At 50.0% G+C, this 25,916-nt stretch overlaps 1 protein-coding gene across 3 annotated transcripts in view; it reads left to right on the plus strand.

The window, feature by feature from the left end:
- Positions 1 to 25,916, plus strand: part of LOC120960716 (myosin-I heavy chain) — a 40,148-nt gene that overhangs the window by 9,563 nt on the left and 4,669 nt on the right. For 2 of the 3 annotated variants that reach the window (XM_049605053.1, XM_049605054.1), the window contains exons 3-12: positions 5,951 to 6,066; positions 8,537 to 8,599; positions 16,597 to 17,691; positions 17,772 to 18,940; positions 20,008 to 20,538; positions 20,613 to 21,897; positions 21,994 to 22,223; positions 23,860 to 24,037; positions 24,114 to 25,065; positions 25,222 to 25,728. In XM_049605053.1, the coding sequence (XP_049461010.1) occupies positions 5,951 to 6,066; positions 8,537 to 8,599; positions 16,597 to 17,691; positions 17,772 to 18,940; positions 20,008 to 20,538; positions 20,613 to 21,897; positions 21,994 to 22,223; positions 23,860 to 24,037; positions 24,114 to 25,065; positions 25,222 to 25,728 (6,126 nt within the window). The remainder of the gene's footprint in view (positions 1 to 5,950; positions 6,067 to 8,536; positions 8,600 to 16,596; positions 17,692 to 17,771; positions 18,941 to 20,007; positions 20,539 to 20,612; positions 21,898 to 21,993; positions 22,224 to 23,859; positions 24,038 to 24,113; positions 25,066 to 25,221; positions 25,729 to 25,916) is intronic. The other variant, XM_049605055.1, reaches the window with a different exon arrangement.

A 25,916-nucleotide genomic window follows, 5' to 3' on the forward strand; every position in this document is an offset into this window, starting at 1 on the left:
TGGTCGGGGTTGGTTGGTTGTGCTCTGCTCGCAAATGACGATTCGCTTTTGGATCGGATGGCTGTTTGTGGTAGTGTGGTGCGTCACATATACAAACAGTGGCCCACAACACGACAGTTTCCACCATATGGTAAACACATTCTCGGTCGATCGGTTGTTATTTCACTTTGCTGTTGGACGCAGACACAGCCCCGAACTGATTGATATGTTAAATCATTCGTACGAAAGAAATCTATTTGCTGCTCCCTGTGCAGCATAAACTTATGTACGTTCCACTTTATTTTAATTGAATCGAATCAATAATTCCTATCAATAGAGAAAGGCATCATTGTGTTCGACGAATTGTTCAAATGGCGCCTGAGCAAGAACAACGTTAAAGCTCAGCCAATAACACCATTCGCTCGTTCGCAAACAAAGCGGTACGCGAGAACTTAAGTAGCAAAAACAAAAGGAAACCAACCTTTTACAGCGTGTGCTTGGGCCAAAGCAATCGCACGGTGAAAGGATAACTGGAAAAAGGGGCTTGCCATTTCGAAAACCTTACTGTCGACCGGTGCCGATTAGTCATAGAAAAGCCTGTCCGGGAAGGAAACAGACCAAAGGAATGCTCGACGTGTATGGTAAAGGTACGGTCACATTTAAATCCGGAAATAAGGCAACATTGTACGCGCGAGCAGAGCATATTATGAGTAAGGTACGCGGATAGCTGTCCATTTCAACTAGCGCAAAAGTTCACGGACACTATTTATCGTACAATCAGCTGCCCAGTGAGCCAAGGTTAGGGGATGAGCTCGGCCTGAGACACCAACCCAACACCGGTTGTGCACTGGTAGAACAAACAGGTTCATCAACATGCAAAGTGATAGTGGGTAAAGGTCTTTTCGATCAACACCACACACAAACACAAAACGACCTTCTCGGGTCTCTATTCTCTTCCGTCCAGTTCCTTACGAGAAGGAATGTTTGGCAAACTGAAATATCATGCTCGTGAGTCGTTGTATCCAGCTGTATCGACATAATCTCTACCAAGACGACATAACCATCTGCTCCGACCGGTTCGCCTTTAGCTGTCGCAACTTCTGACCGACGCTACCAGCCAAGGTCTTGGAAGATAACGGACAAACACACGATCAACAACGTTCTGAATACGGCATGCGTGATGCGGAACTGAAATTTAAAAACATTTCCACAGCCAGACAATCGACGACAGCTGCTAGAGCCTGGCCAAAGCCTTTGCCACCGTTGCTTATGTTTCAATAGCATCGAATATTAAACATCGCCATTGTGTATGGGGGCATTTACTCACCCACCCAAGTGCACCACCACGACAGAGAAAGCAAACTAGGCAAACGAGGCAGAAGCTAATCTGTCACTTGCAGTACGATTGCTGGTGAGAATAATAATTACCACTTCCCGTCCCGCTGCGAACAGTTTGATCAGATTCCTAATTTATGACTTCGATAAGCGGCATGCAATGGTGGCAATTGCTCTATGCACGACTGCGCGTTCGTTCCAGTGGACGGCAAGCTGCCATAAACGACCCATAAAAATGTAAAGGTTAATATAATTTTCTCGTTTTGTTGCCTAATCTTAGATGAAGCTGATGTTTTGCGCTATTTATAGTACTTTAAGGTACAAAATCACATCAATGCAACAGAGTTGAATGAATCGATTTAAGTTCACTACATTTAATCGCATGAATGCAATGACGGGTGAGTGGATCATCCCAGTCCGCCTTGCACAACCACTGAACCGAACCATATCAGTGATTTCGCTATGCTTGACAACGTCCGTTGATAGTGTGCCCGACTTGATGTGAAGTGCATCAAACGATCGACCAAAGCCCATTGAACGTTGATTTCCTTCGCTGACAGGACCGGGCACCATACTGTGTGATCAATGAGAAGTTTCGCTCACGATAATCATTTTAATGCTGCTGCTTTATGCTGATCGATTACAATACGAATGAAAAAAAAATGAAGCATCAAACGAAGGTTGCAAAATTCATCATGCACACCGGGCATTAATGCAACTTTATTGACCGTTTCAATCTGTTCTGTTGGCTGGCTGGGTATTCAATTTGAAATGTAGCGAAAGCGGGCGCGCGCGAGAGAGAAAACAGAGCCAGCCAATTTATTACTTTTGCATGTGTACCGATACTTTGCCAACCGAAGTCTTAGCATAGATCCTGCGTGTACCGTGCCAATCGAACCGAAACGCAACCATATTTTACGTTCTAAATTATGCTGCTAAAACTGTCAAACCGGGGACCGCTCCAGGTGTCAGCACCTTTCGCCAGAACGGTCACTTTCCGTCCCTGGGCTCATTTTTCTTCGGCGCAGCTTGGCGTCGTCCGGGGCGACCCTCGCTTGGTTCGGTATCAAACCGGGCAGGAGATTTGTGTGACCTACCAACCACAAAAAAAAGAGCGAAAGATAGACAAGCGTAGCCCCACCGGGTGGCCAGAAAATACCCGCCCGTTACTATTTATGGATCAGTTTGTATCAATTTATGTCACGTAATTGAATCTAATCGCCTGACCGGTACACACGACCGGCGTCGGATGTCATATGCACGCCCCCCCCCCCCCCCCCCCCCCATCCTCCACCCCACTGCTGATTAGCGGCCAATTAATTCCCGTACCGTGATAGCAACCGGGGGAAGGCTGCTCTCAGCTCCCGGGGCGTCCCCGTCTGTCATTAGCTCGCGGCCCGCGCTGGTCCGGCACGGGGCTTACACGAAGCGTGACGACAAAAAAAAATTGGTCTAAATTCCAGATTTTTGCAAACGTCTCAAGACCTCCCGTTGCGGGATATATTCCAGTGTCATGCCGTGAACTGTACGCGATTACTACCGATTCTTATCTCGGTAAAGCTCCACATGCGTTCTTGACAACGCAACCGACATTGCTTGCCTGCTTGATTGAGTTTGCTGCTCCCTGAATGTTGTCCGGGCTCGGTGGAGTGCTGTGTACTGCGGCAGTATCATGACCATAAATTACCGTCCAGTTACTGTACGCGAGCGTTCCCAACAGCTGATGATTGACACGTCTAGGCCGGTTTGCGGCGGGCCGCAAATGGTAGTTATCTAATTCTTGCCGTAATTCTCGCGAAGCAAGAAGGAAGCAATCACCACGCAGAGACACGGCGATGAATTACCGTCAAGCAGCAGGATAATAATATTCACTGTGCATGATCCACTGCGGTGGTGTGAAGAAAGCAATCGAACGCTAGTTTGTGGCAAATGTATGCAGCGCCGACGTACGTCCGTACGTACTGATTGGCTGACGGCTGAGCATTATTAGCGAAACGCTTCTCGAAACGCGTCTAGAGGGTGTTCATGTTCCAACCGATGTATCGATCCTGCCCGGAGTGATATATGTGTATATGCGCGCACGCTGGGCTTGGCAAACAACACGCGTTTGCACCACAATGTTGCCCGGGACATAGCAGGCGTATGCTTACTACCATCAATCGAGCAAACACGGGGCGCGCTACCGTTCGAGAAGGGTGGCGCGCTGGTTGTACGGCAATTTGTTGAAAGCAAAACCACTTGGGCGCGCGCGCACACTGTCCAAGATCAAGGTTTTAGCCGGAACCTGGTGCCGGACGCTGGTCGCCCAAACCCCAAACCCCCCAAAGACATCAGTGTTTTTGCGCCAAAATTGAACTGCTACTCACGTTGCCACGAAATCCGCACCACACCTCGCTGTAGCAGAACCCTTCGCGCAAACGGGAGCAGGGTGGTTTCCAAGTGGACTTTGCCTGCTCTGATCGGCTGTATCAATCATTGCTTTCAATTTTGACCATTCAGTCAGGTCTGTCAGTCAAGGAGCATTAAAAAAACTGAACACGGGCAACAAGACACGGCGCGCAGACACATCGAAAACTCGCAACATGCCGCTGCTGTCTGCTGCTGCGTTGATATTGAGCCGTTTTGTTGTTCAGCTGTCCGTCCGTCCGTCCGTCGAGCGGCGGCAAGTGTGGCGGCGTGTTCGTGTCTTGTTTATCGGTAAGCACGCGCCTTCTCGCACCCGGCTGAGCAGCTGACCAGCATTCGGTTGGAAAGGAAAGAACAAAAGCCAAACTGCCGCCCGACGCCAAGAAATTCGATTTCGCTTTTCGACTGTCCTCCGCCCTTCTTTGACGTCTTGATGACGTCGTCCAAGAAATCAGGTCGCACCGTCACGGACTTTGTTGTCCTGGCAAGGGCAACGCTTACTAACGCCGTAGTCCAGCGCGTTTCCAATGAGGTCAGCTCGGTCTCAGAATGAGCCCATCGAAAAAGCGAAAAACAAAGCTAACAAAGTTGATAATTTTATCTTGACTAAAGACCCGTTAAGGGCTTGCCTGCTGACCCGCGCACGTGGCACAACCGAAAGCGTCCTCATAAATGGTGGGATGGAGTTTTTGTAGCTTTTTTACTGGAGGGGGTTGCGTATCGAAAGGTCATTAAATGATCCTTTGTTCCGTTGGCACGGTGTCCGCGATACAATACGAGATTAATGAGAGTCTCGTTAGTGTTGTGTTGTTGTGGCGATATCCGACTTGGGAAATGGTTTGGAATTTTACGGTGCCGCGATTGGAGGCGTTAAGTACAAGCTTAATGCTCGGGATAATGCACCTTGTTAATGGTTAATTTGTCGTAAGCACGTGAACATTAAAGCCACCAACATTTACTCACTCCTCACCGACATGAAAAACACAATCTGTCTAGCTCAAAACAAACGAGTGTCCCGTCACTCCAATGCACCATTTCTAGGGATTTTGGTTATAATGCAAACTTCTTCTCCATTTTCCACTGTCGTACAGATCAAGAGCCGCAAAATCAATCTGTCATGTCTAGACGACAGGTGGTGCTATCCCAGCGATATGGCTAGAGGTCTTTTTCATTTGCAATCCGCACGTTCCATACTGTGCCATACTGTCTCAACCGTCCCAACCGCTGCACCGTCAAGTACTTCCGCTGTACAACGGGAGGCCCCACTAGCTCTCAGCGCAGTTGTGGTTAAACACAAGAAGTCGCCTTTTGTCTGGCATGATTGAACAGCAGCAACACACAGCGGCAAGCCACCGCCAGAAGAACCTGTCTGAGGCAAACCAACAACAAAAAACAAAGGCAAAAAGGAAAAGGGAAGGAATTCCCTCGTCCGTCGTCGTCTGCGTGGAAGGGACGAGTACTTGCAGTTCTTGCATCTTCCATTCATGTTTCGGATGAATCGCCAATGCTTCCTGGTGGCGGTGTGGTGTTGGTGGTGGTGGTGGTGCTATTTTTATAAACCTAGCATACGGCAGAAATAGATGCGAATGAACCAGCCATTTCGCTTGCTTCCAAGCTTTTCGTGTCGACTGTTGCGCGGCTGTCTTTGAGCCTGGCTGTTGCTTTGGGTTTGCTGGAGGAGGAGCGACGATAGAATCGCACCGATTCGTCCGGAACTGGTTCTTGCAGGAAGAACGCAAACCAGGGGAAGGGGGAGGGAATACCCTCCGGACTGACTGGGTAGGTAGCATCGACCAGCCGGTGAGGCATGACTGCAGCAATAACAACGCCAACGGCCGGACGATGTGCTCTTTTTGGTGCACCATCGCCGCACCGCTGCTTATGATGTGCAAAATGGAAAGAAAAAGCGAACCCACTGCTCGATGCCACGGTACGGTTCGGTCCAGTGCATCGAAGAGGTGGTGAAACGGTGTATGAAATACGGTGCCGGTTACCCTTTACGGCGTGAGGTCGATGCCCACGTGCTTGGACACACACGAGTTCTAGCGCTCTACTCGAGATGATAGGCCTGTGGTCGATTCTGTTGGCAGAGATTTCAATTCTAACCGATTGTTTTTGTCGCAATCATATTTGTATTACATATTTTATTTTAATTTAGAGTTACTTTTTGTAATATTCATAATGTATCAAATGCTCTAACCATGTGCTGGTTTTCTTCATTTCATTTCAGGCCGCATCGGTTCCACACCGGACAAGGGCGTCCCCGATATGACCTGCATATCGGACATTGACGAGAATGGCATCAACCGCAACCTGAAAGTGCGCTACGAGCGAGACCAAATTTACGTATCCTTTTCCAAAACTGAAACTATCAATCACACGACCTATTCTATGCTTCAAAAGCGTTCTTTTAAGTGTAACCAAAACAGAGCGTACGTAAAGCAAACCCGCCCTCCGCTTCGGACGGAACCAACACTGATCGTAAAACCGTTTGTCCGGGTAGTAATTCGTCAAACTTTGTGTGAGAACCATGTATCTCTCTTTCTTATGCCTTCTCATCATTTCGTTCCCCATTCTTCTCATCGCATTAAACAAAACCCTTCCTCATCTCAAGAGTGGTTTCATAATTTGAAAACAAATACACGACCGTACCTAATTGTTTTCAGTGTTTTGTGTTTGGGCGGCCCAAGAGGATCGGTTGGGATACGGTGGTGCAATAAATATAAAACACATTTTACGCATCTCTGGCTGTGCACGGGGTTCTTCTTCTGGCTGAGTGTGCTACGGTTCGGTTTCGGTGAGCTGTTACATGATACGCATCTGAGCCGAGAGCTCTGGGAGAGGAGAAGTATGTAAAATAAACTCTCCTCCAGACGCATAAAAGCCGTAAAGACGCCTTCTGAAGGAAAGATGCTTTCCTTTTCCGTTCTGTTTAGCTCATTTTCAGTTCATCAAATTCCTAGCTTTTTTTATTTCTTGCGGTGTAGATTAAAAGAATGCAGTTTCTGGGAAGATTCCTTGGAAGATGGATATTTTGTTCCAGCAATGAATCATCAGGCAGGAATTTATCTCAGCTGCTCAGTTTTATTGACAACATTCGCTCGCGAGAATCGATTATCTTTTTCTCGAATAAAAACCAAAATAGGCTTCACCACTAAAAACCCTTCGAGAGTGTTAAATATTCGTACCAAAGTGCTTAAGAGGCTCTGTACATTTGGGTTAATGCTTTTTTTTCTATCTCGTCCCCCAATTATTGAGCCTCCAAAATTCCGACCGGATCAAAACGGTGTATTGAGCGCACAAACGCCTGGCCATAAACCGGTCGTCAATCACGGGTTTTTGCTTCGGGTCCTGCTCTGCGATCGCGGCAGAAAATCACGACGCATCCAGCATCACGACACGATCGACAAACGGTCGATGAATCATCACCGCTCGCTTGCCGCATGAATCAGCAGTTCGGAGCTTTAGCGAAACCGGAGTGGAATAGAATACCGTTAAAAAGAGCTTTACGTCTACTGGTCGGGAAGTGTTGGAAATTCCCCTCCGGCGAACTGCAGTCGCGGCGGAATGATAAGCCTCCATCGCAGTGTGTGCTAATGTTTGAGATTCGTTTGCCCTTCTTTATGATTTATTCTGAGAATGGGCGGTTGACTCATCGATTCCAATTCTGCTGGCTGTCCAAACAAGCTGATGAACGAAAAGTTACTATCTTTCTTTACTGTATTTGTGCGTGGGAGCTCTTCAAACCCGTCTTTGGATAACATTGTTAGCCCGCAAGGCGCAACATAAGTAAACGCACGTGCTCTTTTATATCGGGCAGCCCGATAAACCCTGTAACCAAAGGCCAGCAGCAGCAGCACGCTAAATAATAAAGAAAGGGAGCAGCACAACGCTACACAAGTAAAGCCGCGTGTCACATAAAGCACCGCCAACGCTACTGGGGCGTCCTGGTCGGCGGACCGCTACAGCTCTATTCCAGGCTGATTTTGATGCCCACGCGACACTAATTTACGCCCTAAAAAGTTTGAATGTCTCAGCACATTAATTGGTTCACTTCTGGGTCGTTCTGAGCCGTGGCGGTGGCCCACACGCACCAAGCCTGCTGTCCGAGGGTTTAGCCCTGCACCCGCATTCCTTTGTAGTACGTATGTAACAAAAAGGGGGAAGGTTACAGAAATGCATAAACAAAGTTAAATGTACAGCACACACTCACACACATCTCGACACACTCAAACAAACTTTGGTTGATTCTTGAGTGGAGTTGATGCAACATTTGTTTTTATTATTGGTAGTGCATGCATGCTAATGGATTTGTGTTTGTTAATAAGTGATGCAATGGATGGGCAGTTTGTTAATCGAATACTCAATTTTAATTACTACTTTGGAGTTAACTTGAAGTTGCACATTACAACGAAATGCTGGTTCGCCCCCTTTGCTCTCTCGCGTACATGATCGTCGCACGTGTCTAGAGCGTTTGTTGTTAAAAAAGTATTTCCACCACAGAAACGAATAATGTTTAACCTAAGATCAATTTTAATCTCCCAGTTTTTTTCTACCACCACAAGATCGGATATGTGTTGTTTCAAACTTAAAGTGACAAATTAGTTTCCCCATTTTCCCCTGACGGTTATTCCCCCATCAACTTCATCTCTGGTTTATGTTACTCGCGTTGCGCAATGTTTCAACGAAAGCGAGCATACGCATTGAGTTACGGATAGCTGCAGCATTCCCGGCGCAAACGGACAGAAAAGAAGCTACCGCTCCACCCAGCTCGACCAATTTTCCTTAACCTAAAGATCGTTTGCTTCCCTCACAGACGTACACCGGTTCGATACTGATTGCCGTCAACCCGTACAAAGAGATCGACTGCTACACGCAGGTAAGTTGCCCCTGTTTCCACGTACTGTTTAGAGCCGATACGTGGATGATGTGTCCCGTCCAATAAATCCCACCAACGTTTTCGGGGACCAAGGGAACAATCGTACACGAAGGGGAGGAAGAGGGTAGTGTGAACCATTAAACCAAAGTGATTTATACGTCGGTGGCAATAAATTTGCCTTCCCTTTATATACTGCCGGTCGTTTGATGTGCTGCAGCAGCATCGACTGTGTGTGTGTGGAGCTATTCAAACGAAAAGTCAGATCTTCATGGAAGAATGTGAGCAGCTTGTGTGTGCCTGAGGCTGGCCGATGAACCGCGCTCTCGGATTATGCAACAGTTCTGCAGTTCTTGATGTGCGGGGTTCTGTGCAGCATATGGGCGAGTGTGGCGATGCTTCGCGCGACGACGAAAGCATTAACGGGCGTCACGGAAATACGGCATCCATCGAGAGCGTAGCGATCATAAACGATGATTGTTACGAGTGTGACGGAGACATGCTGCACTCTGGTACTGCAAGCTAGTCTGTTGCATTCAACTGCTTGCGTTAGAGGGAGCATAGGAGGAAAAAACAACAACATAAAGAACGTCAATCCAAAGCGTGGTACAAATTTAGAAGATGCACACTCTCGGCCCCGATGCACGTACGCGTTGTTGTACGCGGGCCATTTTGGAATGTGTAAGCCGAAATGTTTACGACATGCTGACACGGTGGCGAGCGAGTTTTTGTCCCGTGTCTCGTGTTTCGTCCGCCTCGTGCGTGATAAATTCATCAACCTGGTCTGGTGGCCGGCAAGAGGTCTTTGAACCGGGCCAGCTGACCCCCTGACCGGTGGCGACCCCGCGATTGTGCCTGGAGCGTGGGTAAAAACGTGATCGGTGCGAACAAAGTATTACACATCCGATGACATTTCTGAAATGTCATCCTCCCAAAAATAATTGGCGTGCCTGGAGTTATGAGATCGCGCGCTCCTGTTTCGTGGAAAAGACCTCCACAATAAGCAATTATTTCGGAATGTTTGCCAACCAACGGGTTGGTCTCATACGCGTTGGAACTTCGGCAGGGAAAGAGCTGTGACACGGACAAGGAACGAAGTATGGACACGGGAGAACTGACGTTGAATTATGTTCCCCCAAAACATTAAAGGAACATCGGCCTCACCACGTCGTAATCCCCTATTACGCTACTTCCCGTATCTAAGTAATCCGTAAGCGGTTGCGGGCGGCAGAATTGAAGTCCATCATTCAATTTTTATGATCTCCATCGCCTTCCTCCCATCGTCCCCCTTTGCTCGATCAGCGAAAGGCAAAACGACCGTACCGAAAATGATTAAGACACTACGGCACAGAAACACTCCACACCAACATGAAGAAGGCAGTGGTGGATAGCTAACCGGCTCTGGCCCCCGCAAGCGATGGATGCGCTCTATTGGATGCGTTGGCATCAAAAAGCAACGGGAGCAGCAGCAGCAGCATCTGCTTTTGATGTTCTAAAAAGATTTCATAAGAAAGGCTTAACACCAGCGGCAGATTGTGAGCGAGGGAGGAGAGGCAGCTGCAAGCGACGGAACACAAGTTTATGCAACGCGTTTTACTTCGTTTACCTTCCCTTTGGTGTAGTGGGTTGTTGGGAAAACTCCATTAATATACGCCTCCATCAACATAGCAAACGCATTTCTCCGGTTTTAGACCACGGCCTCACCAGCACCACCTCCAACGACCGCCCGCTGGGCCTACCATTTATTTTTCACTCGATCTTCGCTCGACAGCCCCACATTTTCACTTTTACCTCTAGCTGCAACCCACATCCACTAGGCGGCGCGGCAGCATCAACGCAGGATGAAGAGATTAATACAGCATGCCTCTTTTTTTCGGGTTCCGTTGCACCCGGCTCTCCATGCCCCGTTGCGAAGCTGGCAGTTCCATATTTTTTCCTCTGGATTTTGTTTTTCTTTCCCTCGTAACATCCCGCTTTTTTGTTGCTGTTGGATGGGGGCACAAAGGGAGATTCTCCACGATGGGGCTGCCTGTGGCTTAGCGTTGGGTGTACGAACGATTGCTTCGGCACGCTTTTTCGGCCTGCGCTTGAGTTGACCCACATTCGTTGCGGTGTTGTGGCTGATATCTGTGGCTGGCGCACACCGACGGAGAGAGGTCAGAAAGTGGAAACACAACCACTCTTTTTCTTCCCCACCGTTTGGGAGCTCCGTTGGGGTCGCAAAACTCGCACCAAAAGCCGAAACTATCTGGTGCATGAACGGAGCCGCGCTCGATCGCCAGAGGAAAAGTGCATGTGCGTACTTGCGACGGCGGGCCGGAAAGGCCGCACTGGGAAGCCACTGTACAGCGGGAATCTTCATCTTCAGTTCAGTTTGAGAGTGACTAGAGGAGAAGGCAAAAGGATCCGTGTGCGGTACGGCGGCGTGTCGGTAGGAATCACTAATTACGTAAATAAATTTGTTTTCCATCGTGCCTGGTGAACTATCTCACTCGCCCGGTCAAATGCCCGGTAGCAGCGGACCCGCAGGCATATGCCGGCTGGACGGTTTGGACGGTTGAATCTCTCTCTCTCTTTCTCTCTTGCTCTCCTCCTGGTTTCCCTGTTCGTTGGCCGAATTCCACCGAGGCCAAACCCCCACAATGCACTACATTTTTCAATCAAACTTGCAAACACTCGTCTCGAAATTCAATCGATCCACGATGAGGAGGACACAACGAAAAAGGCCCACCTTTGGGAGAGGCCGATTGTGCACCCAGTTTTGATTTTCTCTATCTCTCTCTCTCTCTACTGCGTACAGCGTACTGTCGACAGTGGTAACATCGTTTCCCGTCCGCCGAATAATGCTATCGCGCATAATTGAGGCAAAAACGGCACGCTTTCGTGCGCCCGAAATGCCCGCAGCCGTGCACCGTTATCAGGGTGGCTTAAGCCTGAACCCCTGACTTTACCTCATTACCGTAGTTATCGATGATTATGATCCCCATTTGCCGCTGCTTCCCCGGCAGCCCGGCCGGGCGACACAGATGTGTGTCCGAACAAAATTGGGATACATTATTTGCACGTGTAAGTGGGAATCGGCTTTTTTTGCTCGCTGAATCTAACTGGGCAGGGTGAAACTTTGGGCCTGTGTTTTGTTTACTTTCGCAACATCGGTGAGGGGCACAGGAAGAAGCACTGTGCCACTTCCGACAAGTGTGCCCGTACACCCAAAAGTCGGGCTTTAGCAGCTATCCCGGGCCGTTTTTTCGGGAGGATTAAACTTTCATTTTCGTGCGGGATTTTACTTTCCATCCAATGTGTGCCATCTATCACCGTCAAACCCGGTTATGCGTGTGTGCGTGTGTGTGTGACACCCCAAAAAAACACGAAATATTAGTTGTGAGAGATTACTTTCATGTGAGATGCTGGGGCGTTACTTGTTTATCCGGTTCAGAACTTGTTATGCTAAAATGTCGAAAGCTTTTCACCATCAATTAAACACTCTGGAGTTTATACTTTAATCTGCTTTCACATTTTTCCATTGTTTCTATCACACTTTCATCTTTTAAATAAAAATGTTTGGCGAATGTTAAAAATGGCTGACGTCTGTATTTTTGTCATCCAATCGTCAAAGTCCAAGAAGATCCTCAAAAGAAGTTGTTGGATAATAGCAACAATGTCCAATATTTTAATTCCTTGTATAATCTATGGCTTACCGATGACCGAAACATCTCTTGCATCGGGTTAAACTTTTATCAAATTCAGGGTCAACAAAATTTTCTCCGAAAAGACAAGAAATACTTGAATAATTAATATTACCTACAAATTACTCCATTATACGACCCAGCAACAAGCGCTACATTTCACATTTTTTTACAATGTCATCCAAAAATTTACATCTTTATTATGCTGGGAAAAATCCTTCGTGAAATAGGATGTAATTGTGCTTTCCCACCACCCTGTCGTCCAAGATCACCTTTCAATCCAGTCAGCAGTAGGTAAGCATGATCACCGCCGTTCTTACCTGCGGCTAATTACACACGTTTCTAAACGTGTCCATTGGGGGTTGTTTTTCCCACGGACTCTGAAGATTAGACGCTGACGTTCGAGACAACTTTACCGCTTCTGAGATCCTTCCATGGGCTACGCTAAACATTGCGGAGCACTCGTTGTGCAGTAAACGGCGTTGCAGTTGCTACCACCACCGTAGCCTTTAATTACCCGGTCCGGATAAGAATGTCCGCGGAAAAGCAAACACCACATCGCGCATACTAGGAGCCCTGTGTGCACCAAATACCGGCCACTACGTGACAGAATTTCCCACGCCATCGACGAACGAATGAACGACGGGCCTAATTTGCATTACGATTTGCAAGCGTAAGGGATGCAATTATCTACACCATAGACAACATTGGTTCGACCGCAAGCATTAAGATATTGGGGGCGTGTATTCACTGTTGTCCGAGATAAGACTTGCTTCGCACACACCAATCAAGTTCTTGATTTTCGTTCCCTAAAGCAGTGTGTCACCGCGTTGCAAGCCAGTAAGCTTCGTATGATTTACACAAGCGACTTTATTTCACTTATTATTATCTTCCTCAGTGTGTCCTTCCGGTGGCAGTGCGGCATTATTGGCGGCGCTAATTGTGCCGACAATTGTCGATTGGACTGGGCTGAATTGCTGAAAATCAGCTGCTCAATAAAGCTTTATTGTAACCGTGTGGCCACGTGCGTTAGCAAAAGCCAAGATCGCAAGAGTCACGCATTAACCCTCCTCTCAACCCCAATGCCGGTAAACACTCTTCAAGCGCGATAGCGTGTGATTCACGCTATCGCCCTAAAGCCTTACGCATAAGGCAATCGGGCGCGCGTTTGGAGCGATGCTTCCGTTTTACTACTGACCGGTCGCGCTCGATCGTACACACCACCCCGGTGGCGTCATAGTTTTACTGACATGTCCAAAATGTAACAGGTAGAAGCATACATTCACACGCATACACACACCCTTTTATACACTACAATGAGAGTCACGTAGGAAGCTTCTTTCCGCCGTCAGGGGGTCTACTTCTCCTGCACAGCGACATAGCCAGCATTCTCAATGAGATGCTTGGAAATGGAATTTCTTATTCATATTCCAATGGTGAGAGGTTGGGTAGGGCGAGTAGCTAATGTCTTGAAAATATATAATCATACATCATTACCGACTTATAATGCTTCTCAGTTAAAACACATCACACGAAGAATCATCTAACAGCAGTTGATAGGATTTATAATATTCAATATTCCAATATTGCAAAATTCGCAAACACTTTTCTATTGGACCCCGAGACTAGCTACTTTAAAGGAAACTCCAAACCTGGCATTAATCCTACTCCAGTTCGGTTACGTCTTCATTTTCTGTAACTCGTTTCGCAATTTACAGGCGTTAATTTTTTTAAATGTCTCTTCCCCTCGACCTTTACGACCGGAAGTTTATTGCAGAGCAGAAAACGGAAGCAGCAGACACTCAATTTAACCAAAACCAACTTAGCAAGAAAATCGAATAAACCACTCGTCCACTGCCAAACGAACCTTCGGACTGTGCTGTGTGCACACGACGCGTCGCGGTTTCGATTGTTTAATTGATTAATTGTCGAAGCGCTACTAAAAAGTGCAATCTTTCTGTGGCATAATAAAAACCTGGTGCTCCTCCTTTCAGGGTCTTTCAGGGACACGGCAAAAAGCATCCTCCGCATGTGCGCCGTGGCTCCGTCGCGCCGAATTTGCTTGAGCTTGTTTTCCGCTTTTTTCGCAGCAGTGCAAAGAAAGAGCTTAATTGATTACAATCAGCTCTGGGCTATTAAAGGTGGTGGGCTTTTTATTGGTGCATTGAGTTCACAAATTGTAGCTCAACAACGCACCTTTGGCAGCGAGGCAGCGTGTTTTTATTTCTTTTTGCTTTTGGCGCACAAACGATCGCGCAACCCCCTTTTCAGGCCACTCATCAAGCATCAGTACCTTGCAGATTGAAATAGAAAACGCATGCACGCTGTCTACGCGCTTATCAAACGCATCCAAAGCTCCAGCGCTCGAATCGAAAAGATCAATCATCATCACCAGTCAGTGTGTGGTTCGGGATGGATACTCCCAAATGTGGTGAGAGAGAAAGACAGAGAGAGAAAGAGTTCATGCGAGTGTGTGGCTCAAATCGCGCTAATCAATCTATGACCACCGCGGAACATTACACCCTTTGGTTGGTGGAATTTGCACTACCGCTCATTCCGCATCCCACATTTCCCATTGCCCACTGCCACTAGTGGAGACCCCACACCAACACCCTTTCCATGATAGAGGTAGAGGAGGAATGTATCTCGGCGAAACTTTTTCCTTCACATCACCATGTCTGTGCCAAATAAAATACAATCATCATCAGTAGAAGATAGTCGTTTGGTGGGTATGTGTGATAACATCTCGCTCCTATGAAAAGCGTGTCTGCCACACAGTCGTGAGTTTGCGTGTCCAGCGCAAGTGCGCGAAGTGAAATCACCTGCTCGACGGTGAACACCCAGCGCATAATATACTATCTGGGCTGGTTTGTTTTCAGCACGCCTGGCCTTGGGAGACGCCTCCCGGCCTGATGAGGACCCACCAGAAGCACAGTGCCGCCGGTACCCTTTGTTTTAAATCTACGAATGATGGGTATATTTGTTCCAGGTCGTCACATATTCCCAGGGTAAAGGATTGAACTAAGACGCCTTACCCTACACACTGTCACACTCTCAACAAAGTGGGGAAATCCTTGTCTGGCAAGCAAACACATTTCGGCTCATGTTTATCACAAAAGATCACACCACTACTGGTAGGGGTGCTTCTTGATCGTCGCGATCAGTTCTTCCTGTCTAATGCTAATGGTGGGAAATTCGGTCCCTGAGGCTCAACGATGCGTAGCATACGCTTTTGAGCGGTCGGGAAATCCACTCTTTTAGCCGCTGGAAATCACCCGCATGTGGTCCCAGGTGTTGCCAGCACAACGGGCATAATTTTTACGACTCTTCTTTTTTTTTGCTGTCTCACCCAAAAGACCCCTCTTTTATTTAGTTAAATAATGACCATTTCGTGTACGCTACCCTGTGTAAGATGATTTGAAATTTAAATTATACAGTTTTATGAGTATGAGAGTGCTCTAACGATGAAGAGCCATTTGATGGCATGAGATATGGAAGAAAAATGTGTGTGTGTGTGTGTGTGTGTGTGTGTGTGTGTGTGTGTGTGTGTGTGTGTGTGTGCATGTGTGGGAGATTGTTTGTACAAATGGAAACAGCAAAACAAAACAAAAAAAAAAATAGATGTGAAGCAGATCCAAATGAAGAAAACTAAATTATAACCTGCAAAGGCATCGCATGTAGATGGCAACACATATGCTTTGCAGTTTACTCTAGATTCATATCATTTTAAACGACACTCACGCTCCGTTTTGTTACCTATTTCTTACAAACATACAACACACGATGCACAATCTTGTAAAAATGATGTTTCACCTAGCCTAAACAAAATCATAATCAGCGCGCACTTGGCAAGTGCAACGAAATGAGGTCAACCATGTCCGCCTGTCGGCATGCCGTGCGCGTTAGGCGTTGCAGCCAAAGGTTGTTAGTATCCTTTTGCACACCCGAGCCTAGCCCATGTGCACTTCCGGGCGCTAAATGAGATTTCTTCCCTTCCTGTACTCATTGCGCAACAGTAGCCCGAAGGTGGCGGTAGGGCGTCAATGTAGGTCATTGCATTAATACTTTACACACCCTCGTTACCTCGTTGACCTACTACTGGCCGACGCTAAAGTTGAAGCGATATGACAAGCACTCGAAAGCTTAGCGCGCTTTTGTGTTTGACGACGAAATGGCGATTTAATGGTCGACGAGTGACGATGAAGAAAGCACTCTGCGAGCAAAACTGACTGTCATGCGAGTCACATGGGGGCAACTAATGAGCTTCTACTTATTCTTTACCCCCGTCTTTTCTCCTTATTTCCCCTCTCGTAGGAATATGTCGCCAAATACCACGGCCAGAAGCTGGGTCTGCTGGAACCGCACGTGTTCGCCATGGCTGAGGCCGCCTACCGCAACATCCGCGACAACAACACGAACCAATCGTGCGTCATATCGGGCGAGTCGGGCGCCGGCAAGACGGAAACGACCAAATTCATCCTGCAGTACCTCTGCTCGGTGACGTGCGATGTGTCGACCTGGGTGCAGCAGCAGATCCTCGAGGCCAACACGATCCTGGAGGCGTTCGGCAATGCGAAAACGATCCGCAACGATAACAGCTCCCGGTTCGGCAAGTTCATGCAGGTGTGCTTCGACGCGAAATGGTGCATCAAGGGCTGCATCATCCAGGACTATCTGCTCGAGCAGTCGCGCATCACGTTCCAGAGCCCGGGCGAGCGGAACTACCACGTGCTGTACCAGCTCGTGGCGGAGGGCAAAACGAACGGCGAGCTGGCGGCGGCCCTCCATCTGCGGGACGCCTCGTTCTACCGCTATCTGAACGCTTCGGGCGGTACGGGTGAGGCGGGCACCGATCAGTCGGCCCTCGAGATTGCCACCGAGTCGAAGCGGTTCGAGGCGCTGCGGCTAGCGTTCAACGTGCTGCAGATCTCGCAGCCCCTGATCGACGGCATCTTTCGCGTGCTGAGTGCCATAATGTGGTTGGGCAATCTGGACTTTGCCGACGTGGACGGCGAGCGGTGCGAGCTGGCACCGGGCGACGGCGAGATAGTGGCGATCGTGGCCCAGCTGCTCGGGCTGCAGGAGGCGGACCTGGTGCAGGTGCTGCTCAAGCGGCAGATCAACGTGCGCGGCAACATCACCGAGATACCGCTGAAGCTGCAGGAGGCGGGCGAGAACCGGCACGCGATGGCGAAGGCGCTGTACTCGCGCACCTTCGCCTGGCTGATCAGCCACATCAACACGTGCATCAACCCGGGCCAGGATGCGTCCCGGTTTTTGGGCGTGCTGGACATCTTCGGGTTCGAGAACTTCAACACCAACTCGTTCGAGCAGCTGTGCATCAACTACACGAACGAGAAGCTGCACAAGTTCTTCAACCACTACGTGTTTGCGCTCGAGCAGGAGATTGTAAGTAGCCGCCCGTAAGTACGCCAGATCGGTGTTGCGACTGTATGTTTTTGTTTGTTTTGCCTTTTCCAACTTTCCAGTACCGCCAAGAGGAAATCAAGTTCTCCCACATCCAGTTCACCGACAACACGCTCTGTCTGGAGCTGATCGAGAAGCCGCCGCGCTGCATCCTGAAGCTGCTGACGGAACAGTGCCATATGCCAAAGGGGTCCGACACGGCGTACCTCACCAACCTGCACGGCGAGTTCGAGTCGCATGGCAGCTACGTCAAGGGGCAGGATCGGCGCCACTGGGAGTCGGAGTTTGGCATCCGGCACTATGCGGGCTGCGTAAGCTACACCGTGAAGGGATTCGTCGACAAGAACCGGGACGTGCAGCAGGACGTGCTGTTCGATCACATGAGTCGCAGCACGAACACGTTCGTGCAGGAGATCGCCTCCTTCCAGGATCTGCTTTCCATCCAGCACGTCCAGTCGGCATCGTCCACCACCAGCACGGTGTCGCGCGGCACGTCCAAGGGCAAGCTCACCGTCAGTGACACCTTCCGCCAGCAGCTGCAGGCCCTGGTCGATGTGCTGCAGAGCACGAACCCGTGGTACGTGCGGTGCATCAAGCCGAACGCGGCCAAGCTGCCGAACGACTACGACGACCGGCTGGTGCTGGATCAGCTGCGCTATCTCGGCATGCTCGACATCATCCGCATACGGCGCGAGGGCTTCCCGGTGCACCTGACGTTTGACGATTTCGTGCAGAAGTACCAGTGCCTCACGAAGCGCTTCCGCAACATGTCCAGCCAGGACCAGGCGCTGGCCGTAATACGCGAGCTGAACGTGCCGACCACCGAGTGGCAGCTCGGGCGCACCAAGGTCTTCCTGCGCAGCGTGGTGCACGAGCCGCTCGAGGACGCCCGCAAGCAGGTGATCAACGCGAAGGCACTGATCATACAGCGCAACTGGAAGCGGTTCAGCCAGCAGCGCCAGTACGGACGGACCCGGTCGGCCGCCCTCAAGATACAGCACGCGTACAAGGGGTGGAAGCTGCGCATCGAGTTCCTGAAGAAGCGGCGCGCCGCCATCGTCATCCAGAGCCACCTGCGGGGCGTGTTTGCGCGCGAGGTCGCGACGGCCCTGCGCGAGATGCGGCGCGTCGACGAGGAGATGCGCAAGCGCGAACGGCTCGAGGCGGAGCGGCGCGAGCGGGAAGCGGCCCAGGCGGAAGCGGATCGGAAGGCGCTGGAGGAAAGCGAAAGGTCTGTTCTTGGGCTTTGGCGGGGTTCAGCATTTCATGATCTAACAGTAGTAGTTGGGGGTTTTGTCTTTAATTTGTTACTGTAAACTGGTAGTTGGAATGACTTCTCAAGTGTACACAGCCCGTTCCCAAGTTACTTAGAGTCGTTGGTATCATAAATGATGAAAAACATGGAAATGTATAACCAATTATAGATATTTTCATTATCGAAAGGAAAATAATTCGACAATAATGCTGTTGTCTTTGGAAGCTACCGCATAACTCGGGAACAGCCTGTGTACTTGTCAAGATCTTGCTCGTATTGGTCCAGCATATCCTTTGAATTCAAAACCAGTGTGTTTTTTTGTTTTATTAATCAAGTAGTTATTACGAGCATGAACCTCAATTCTCACGGTACTCTCGCATTTCTTTCGAACGTTGCTGGCAGTATATTTATGTGTCTTCTTTCTCTCTACCAACCTTCTCAACTTAACGCAATGACTGCAACCATTTCCAGCTTTGCAAACCTTACCCTGGTGATACTTTTAATTTCCCTCTCGATTGTCACTACCGCTGTCATGGGTTAGGTTACATACCTCCACCCCTTATCCCCTCTGCGTACCTGTTTTGCTTGCCATTTACATCTCACCCCAAACTAATCTGCCACAATTCGACAAACGAGCTCAAACAAACCGACCAACCCTGAATCCTTGTTTTGATTTTCGTACATTGTATAAGCATGCTAATGTGTAGTACCGGAGATGGGCACGGAATCGGGTGAGTGGGGCCGTCCGCGGCCCTAAACGTGTAGTTGTCTGTCTGTAGTCTGTCCGTTGTACTTGCGTCGTTTGCCACTGCTTCCGTCTGCCGCTGTGTGTCCCGCTAATTGCTTGGCTAGCGCCCTCCCCTAAAATGCCACTAGGAAACTGTCGATTGCACCGTTTAGTTGCTAGTTTGTAGTGCTGCTAATTCTTGTCCCGTTAATAACAAAAAAAAAAGAATAGCTGTCTCTCGAGCACCACCGGTCTAACCTTGCCTACGCGCGAAACTAATGCTTTCTTCACACCAACACTCACTCTTTCCCTGCAGGGTTGCCAAAGAAGAGATACTCGCTCTGTCGCAAATGGCCGAGCAGATCAACTCGAAACTGCACTCACAGCAACAGCATGCCGCAAACAATAACAGCCGCCTGCTGGCCGCGCAGGCCGCACAGAACGGTGCCGCCACTGGGGGCGATGGCAAGGGCGCTGGGCCTCCGCCAGCCGGTGGCGCACGGGGGGCCGGTTCGGCCAGCCTGCAGAGCAACGACTCGGTTGATCTGGACAATCTGTTTGCCTTCCTCAGCGAGGTGCAGCCGAACGCGAACTCGAACGCCATCATTGACGAGATCGGCGAGAAGATGGACAACCTGGTGGAGGACCTCGACGTCGAGCTGGAGTCGGTGATCCAGCAGGAGATCGAGGGATTGACCAGCGAGCGGAACAATAACGTCGCGACGGTGAAGAGCGCGGCGGGCCCGCTGGCAAATGGCACCGGTGCCAACAATGCGATTAGCAGCAACAACAATAACAATAACAGCATTAACAACAACAAGCCAACCACTCCGAAGCCGCTGGGCGGGTAAGCGAATTGGTCGAGTTTGTGCAGGAAGCGAATGCCAGAATGATTAACACCTTTTTCTTCTACCCTTTCAGCATCCCATCACTTCCCGAGCCGACGATGCCGCCACCGCCGCCACCGATCGAAAACAACAACCACACGCTGCCGGTCGCACAGTCGCACCATCCGGCCACGCTGCACCACATCCGTCGCCACGAGGAACCGATCTACGAGGCCGTCATTCATCTGAAGGAGCTTCCACCGCCGCCGCTGGACGGGCACGAAAAGGTTCCACCAATACCGCAGCATCAGTCGCAGCAGCTGGCAGCGGCTATGCCACCGCCGCCTCCACCGGTACACGCCCATCAGCAACCGGTACCGCCGCCACATGCAACACACGTGGCGCCCGCTCCACCGCATCACGCTGGTCCGGTAGCGCAGCCGGTAGCGGCGCATGCGGCCCACAGCGAAGCACCGCCGCAGCCGCCGCCCCACGCACACGCCGCACCCAGCCACGCGTACGTGCATCTCGAGAACGGAACGGGCCACAAGCTGCGCCCCAAGAGCCCGGCCGTCATACGCTCCGCTAGCCCGATACAGCGCACCGGCACCAATGGGCCAATGAGCCCCTCGTCGCCCAAGCACAGCCGGCCAAGCTCGCGTGCCTCCTCGACCGGCGGGGGCCATCCGTTCGCGGAGCGCGAGCAGCGCCGCAAGTACCGCGTGGAGAAGAAGCTGCAGGAGATGCAGCAGCTGGACATTACCGAGCGGGAGAAGGAGTTGCTGCGGGACGACGTCTACTACGACATACTGGAGTTTGCCGAAAGCTACTACAACACGCACGAACGGTCGCCGGAGGGCACGATCATGGCGACGCTCACGCGCAAGGGCCGCAAATCGGTCGACATGGTGCCGAAGTACGAGATGATCACGTACTACCGCGGGACGACCATCCCGTCCTCCCACATCCACATGTACGATCCGGAGAACGTGACGATTGCGTGCAACATCTTCCGCGACCTGTGCAAGTACATCCGCGGCGAGCTGAACAGCGAGCGGGAGCTGCAGGTCATCCAGTTCATCATCGGGCAGGGCATCGAGCGGGAGGAGCTGCGGGACGAGATCTTCGTGCAGTGCATGCGGCAGGCCACCAACAACCCGAGCGTCGACTGGACCGACCGTGTCTGGCTGCTGCTCTGCCTGACGATCGTCGCCTTCCAGCCGAGCAAGCTGCTGTTCCGGTACTTTGTGAGCTTCCTGAAGAAGAACCTCGAATCGCTCGAGGGCAAGCTGCGCCAGTACGTCCAGTGGTGTCTGGACAACTGCAAAAACACCAAGGTCCGGTGCCGCCAGTATCCCCCGTCGAGTGTGGAAGTGGCCGTAAGTTGTGGAGCAATTGCGCTTTGGGGTGACGCGACCCAGATGAAGCGATGACGTTTGTTAACTCTTAACGCTATTCCCCTTTTCGCCCCGCAGGCTATGCGACGGCTCGGTACGATCGTGTGTCGATTCTTCTTCCTGGACGGGCGCACCAAAGCGATCGATGTGCATCCGACCGATACGGCGAGCGACGCGGTCGCTAAACTGGCGGAAAAGCTCGGCCTGGGCAACATCGAAGGCTGGGCCATCTATCAGTCCCGCCCGGACGGCGAAGAGCACGTCAAATCGCACGACTATCTGTACGACATTATCGCGGCCTGGGAAGCGTAAGTATTTTTCTTGCCCATTCTTCCATTCGTTTCGTTTGCTGGCTTTGTTGCGTTTGCGATTTGTGTGTGCGAGACCGTTGGGGTCTCCGGGATTGGCATTGTGGCGTGTGGAGACTGATTGGCGTACTGTTTCAGACGATTGTAACGGATTCTAACGTAAACCTCTCTAACAAGACTACCTTTCCCTTTTTGTAAAAGACTGACGGAAAACGAGGACGGTGACCTTTCCGACGAAACTAACAAGGCGATAATACGCATCTTTGGTGTAAGTGGTAGTGTTGGGAAATTCTCAGTCGGATTCATGATTCTGATTCTTTACAATCAAATGAATCATTAAAAAGAGTTGACGAACCGAACACATCATATTATTTGCAAATTTTTAAAGATTCATGATTGTTTTGAGATTCATTACTTCCCGAGATTCATTAATCTTACAATTCTGTTTGACGAACTGATTCACAATATATTTAAAAATTTATGATTCATTCAAGAATCGTTTAGAAGACTAAAGAATCTCAAGATTCAGATTGAAGACTTTTGCGAAATATTTTAATTGCGTGATTATATACTAACATTTTAAACCAACGGTATACGACATTTGATATAACCAAAACTTGTACAAAGATTCTTCAAATTCCCTGTTTGATTCCCAGGTGTTAGTTTTTTTGTGATAAAATATATTAATTAACTCACACGAAGAAATTACTTCGACTAAAATATCTCACCAATTCGAAAATGACAAAAAGAATCATTTCAAGTAAAAAACATAAATTTCTGCAGTTTAGCAGATCTTCATAGGATTCCATGATTTGCTTAAACAATAATGACATTGTAAAATACTTGTTCAGTTTGAATTTTATTAACATCATTTCCCAATCTAAGCTTCATGTGGTGTAAATATCTGCCCTTAGTAGAGTGGCCATTTTAGCAGGATCATAGATGGAATCATTCATTCATCATCCCAACTCAACCCAAACTCATCCCCCCACGCTGTGAGTGATGGTGTGCCGTGCGGTTTTTTTTTTCACAACATTTGACTGGGTAAAAAGTGAATGGAAACAAGTTTTGTACATAGCTAAAAAGTTCACCCATATTTCCTCCGCCTGCAAGTTCAAATAATGTACCACGGACTGCTTCTCTTTCTCACTCTTTCTCCGGCAAAATACTGTTGCGGCCAAACGCACCCTTCGCAAACTGTGTCCACAAATACGCAATACGCTCGCGCACAAACACGTTGCCCATCACATGAACCAAACAAAAACAAAAAAAACAAACCAAAAACCACCCCCGAACAAACAACTCCAGTGGACGTGACCGGGACTGTCGTCTGACGAACATAGTGAAAAAAGTCAACCGGCGGGCGTACCGGATCGTACTGTATCTGAAACTGCCCGAGGAACTGATGAGCACAAAACTGCCCAAGTACTACACCACCTGACACGCAAACCACCACGTGACGATGGGAAAACATGACGAAACCCAATTCGGTCGTACGACAGTTCGACGACACAGTGGACGATGCCTCGCATGCCTCGAAAGGGTCTCACTCATCCTCCCGCGGGCTATAGCGTTACACCGCTGCGCGTGTATGCTTTTTTGGTTGCTTCTTTTACGGATGGTATCCTTTTTACAGCAAGCAGACGAAGATTCACGCATCCAGCTCGACGTTGCGCAAGAACGCAACGACGCTCGGTTCGGGCGAGAACCGGTTCGTGTTTAAGAAGCGGCTGTTCAAGAGCACCCGGGAGCTCTCGCAGGATCCGGTCGAGGTGAACATGCTGTACGCGCAAGCCGTTTACAGTGTCGTGAAGGTAAAAGGATCTCGCAAGCAAGTCTCATTCCTTCCACACAGCTCTCAAACAAACCCCGTCTTCTGTCCCATTCTAGTGCGACGATTTCCCTGTCTCGGAGAAGGTTGCACTTCAGCTGGCGGGCCTGCAAGCGCAGGTTGCGCTCGGCGACCCATCGAACCAGCCGAAGCCGGAGTACTACTCGGACGTGCCGAGCTATCTGCCGGAGCGCATCTCGAAAACCCGCGAAGAACAGTTCTGGGTGCCGATACTGGCCCAAGCTCATCGACAGTACGGTTCAGGGCGCACGGAGCTAACGGCAAAGGTGCTGTACCTGTCGTGTGTCATGCAGTACCCACTGTACGGCACGACGATGTTCGCCGTGTCCTACCGTGGCTATTGGAGCTATGGCAACAGTCTCATACTCGGCGTGAACTGTGAGGGTATCATCCTGATCAAGCCGGACGACAAGTTCGTGCTGTACGAGTTCCGGTACGCCGAGGTGGAGTCGATCATGCTCGATCCGAGCGACAGCTTCATCACGATCAGCCTGAACCGGCACACCAGCACCGGCAGCGCCGATCAGCAGCGGTGCTTCGTGTTCGAGACGGCGCAGAAGAACGAGATCGGCTCGCTGATCGTGTCCTACTATCCCGCCCTTTCGAACTGGATCACCGAGAACGAGGTGCCGCCGAAGAAGAGCAAGGGCATCACGAACGAGGACCGGGTCCGGCTGCACCACAACCTGGTCGTCTGCCGGCGCCACCTGGTCGATACGGAGCTGCTGCGCAAACCGCAGGACCCGAGCGGTGGCTTCCTGCGCAACACGCTGCGCCGGCTGTCGAAGCATCGGCTTGAGAAGCTGCGGGCCGAGCACGGCAGCCCGGTTCACGACCACGGCGAAACGTACAAGGGCTTCCCGCACGCGTACTGGGCGTTCAGCCGCCAGGCACTGCCCCAGAGCCTCAGCAAGCTGCCCGACCAGGAGGAGCAGGCAATGCTGCAGGTGTTCAACTCGATTCTCACATACGCCGGCCTCGGACAGAATGGTAAGTGGGGAGAGAATGACGAACCCCAAAAAAACAAATGCGTCCCTTGCGCCATCATACACGTACGCTAATGTAAATCTTCCATTATTCATCTTTTGCCTTTCTGCCTATCATCGTCCTTTCCACCTCCAACCATCATATCATGCTGGATCGCAGGCGAAACAGTTCAGCGCGCAGAGGACGAACACATTACGCTCATACAGTCGATCATGGATCGCTGCATGCGCAAGGAGTCACTGCTGAACGAACTGTATCTGCAGCTGATCAAGCAAACGACCGACCATCCCGATCCCAACTCGCGCGTCAACCTGCGCCACTGGGCGCTGCTCTCCCTTGCCTGTAGCGTCATACTGCCACCGCAGAAGGTGGTGCGCAAGTATCTGCTAGGCCATCTGAAACGTTGCGCTAGCGATTTCATCACCGAGGAGGGCAAGTATGCACGCTTTGCCGAGAAATGTTTCTTCAAAACGCAGGGCACCCGGCGTCGGCAGTGGCCACCGTCGCGCGAGGAAATCATCTGCACGATCAACCGGCGGCCGATCTACGCGCGGTTCCACTTCATGGACGGGCAGTACCATTCGGTCGAGTTCCACCCAAGCTCGACCTCTCGAGAGGTGATGGAAATCGTGAAGAAGAAGATCGGACTGCAGGAAAATGCACTCGGTAAGTTGTTTTCCGTGTGGGGTGTGGCTTTCGCATCAGTGCGCAATGTGTGGATAATTGCTTGCCAGTTGTAATGTTTAGGTTTTACCATATAATCTTCAAGCTCAAATATACTAACAAGATACAGGATACACATCAGGTTGTACATTTAAATTAAAAAAATATGTTTAAACCATCGGCGAAAGTGT

The sequence above is a fragment of the Anopheles coluzzii genome, chromosome 2, assembly GCF_943734685.1.
Source record: "Anopheles coluzzii chromosome 2, AcolN3, whole genome shotgun sequence".
Classification (NCBI taxonomy): domain Eukaryota; kingdom Metazoa; phylum Arthropoda; class Insecta; order Diptera; family Culicidae; genus Anopheles; species Anopheles coluzzii.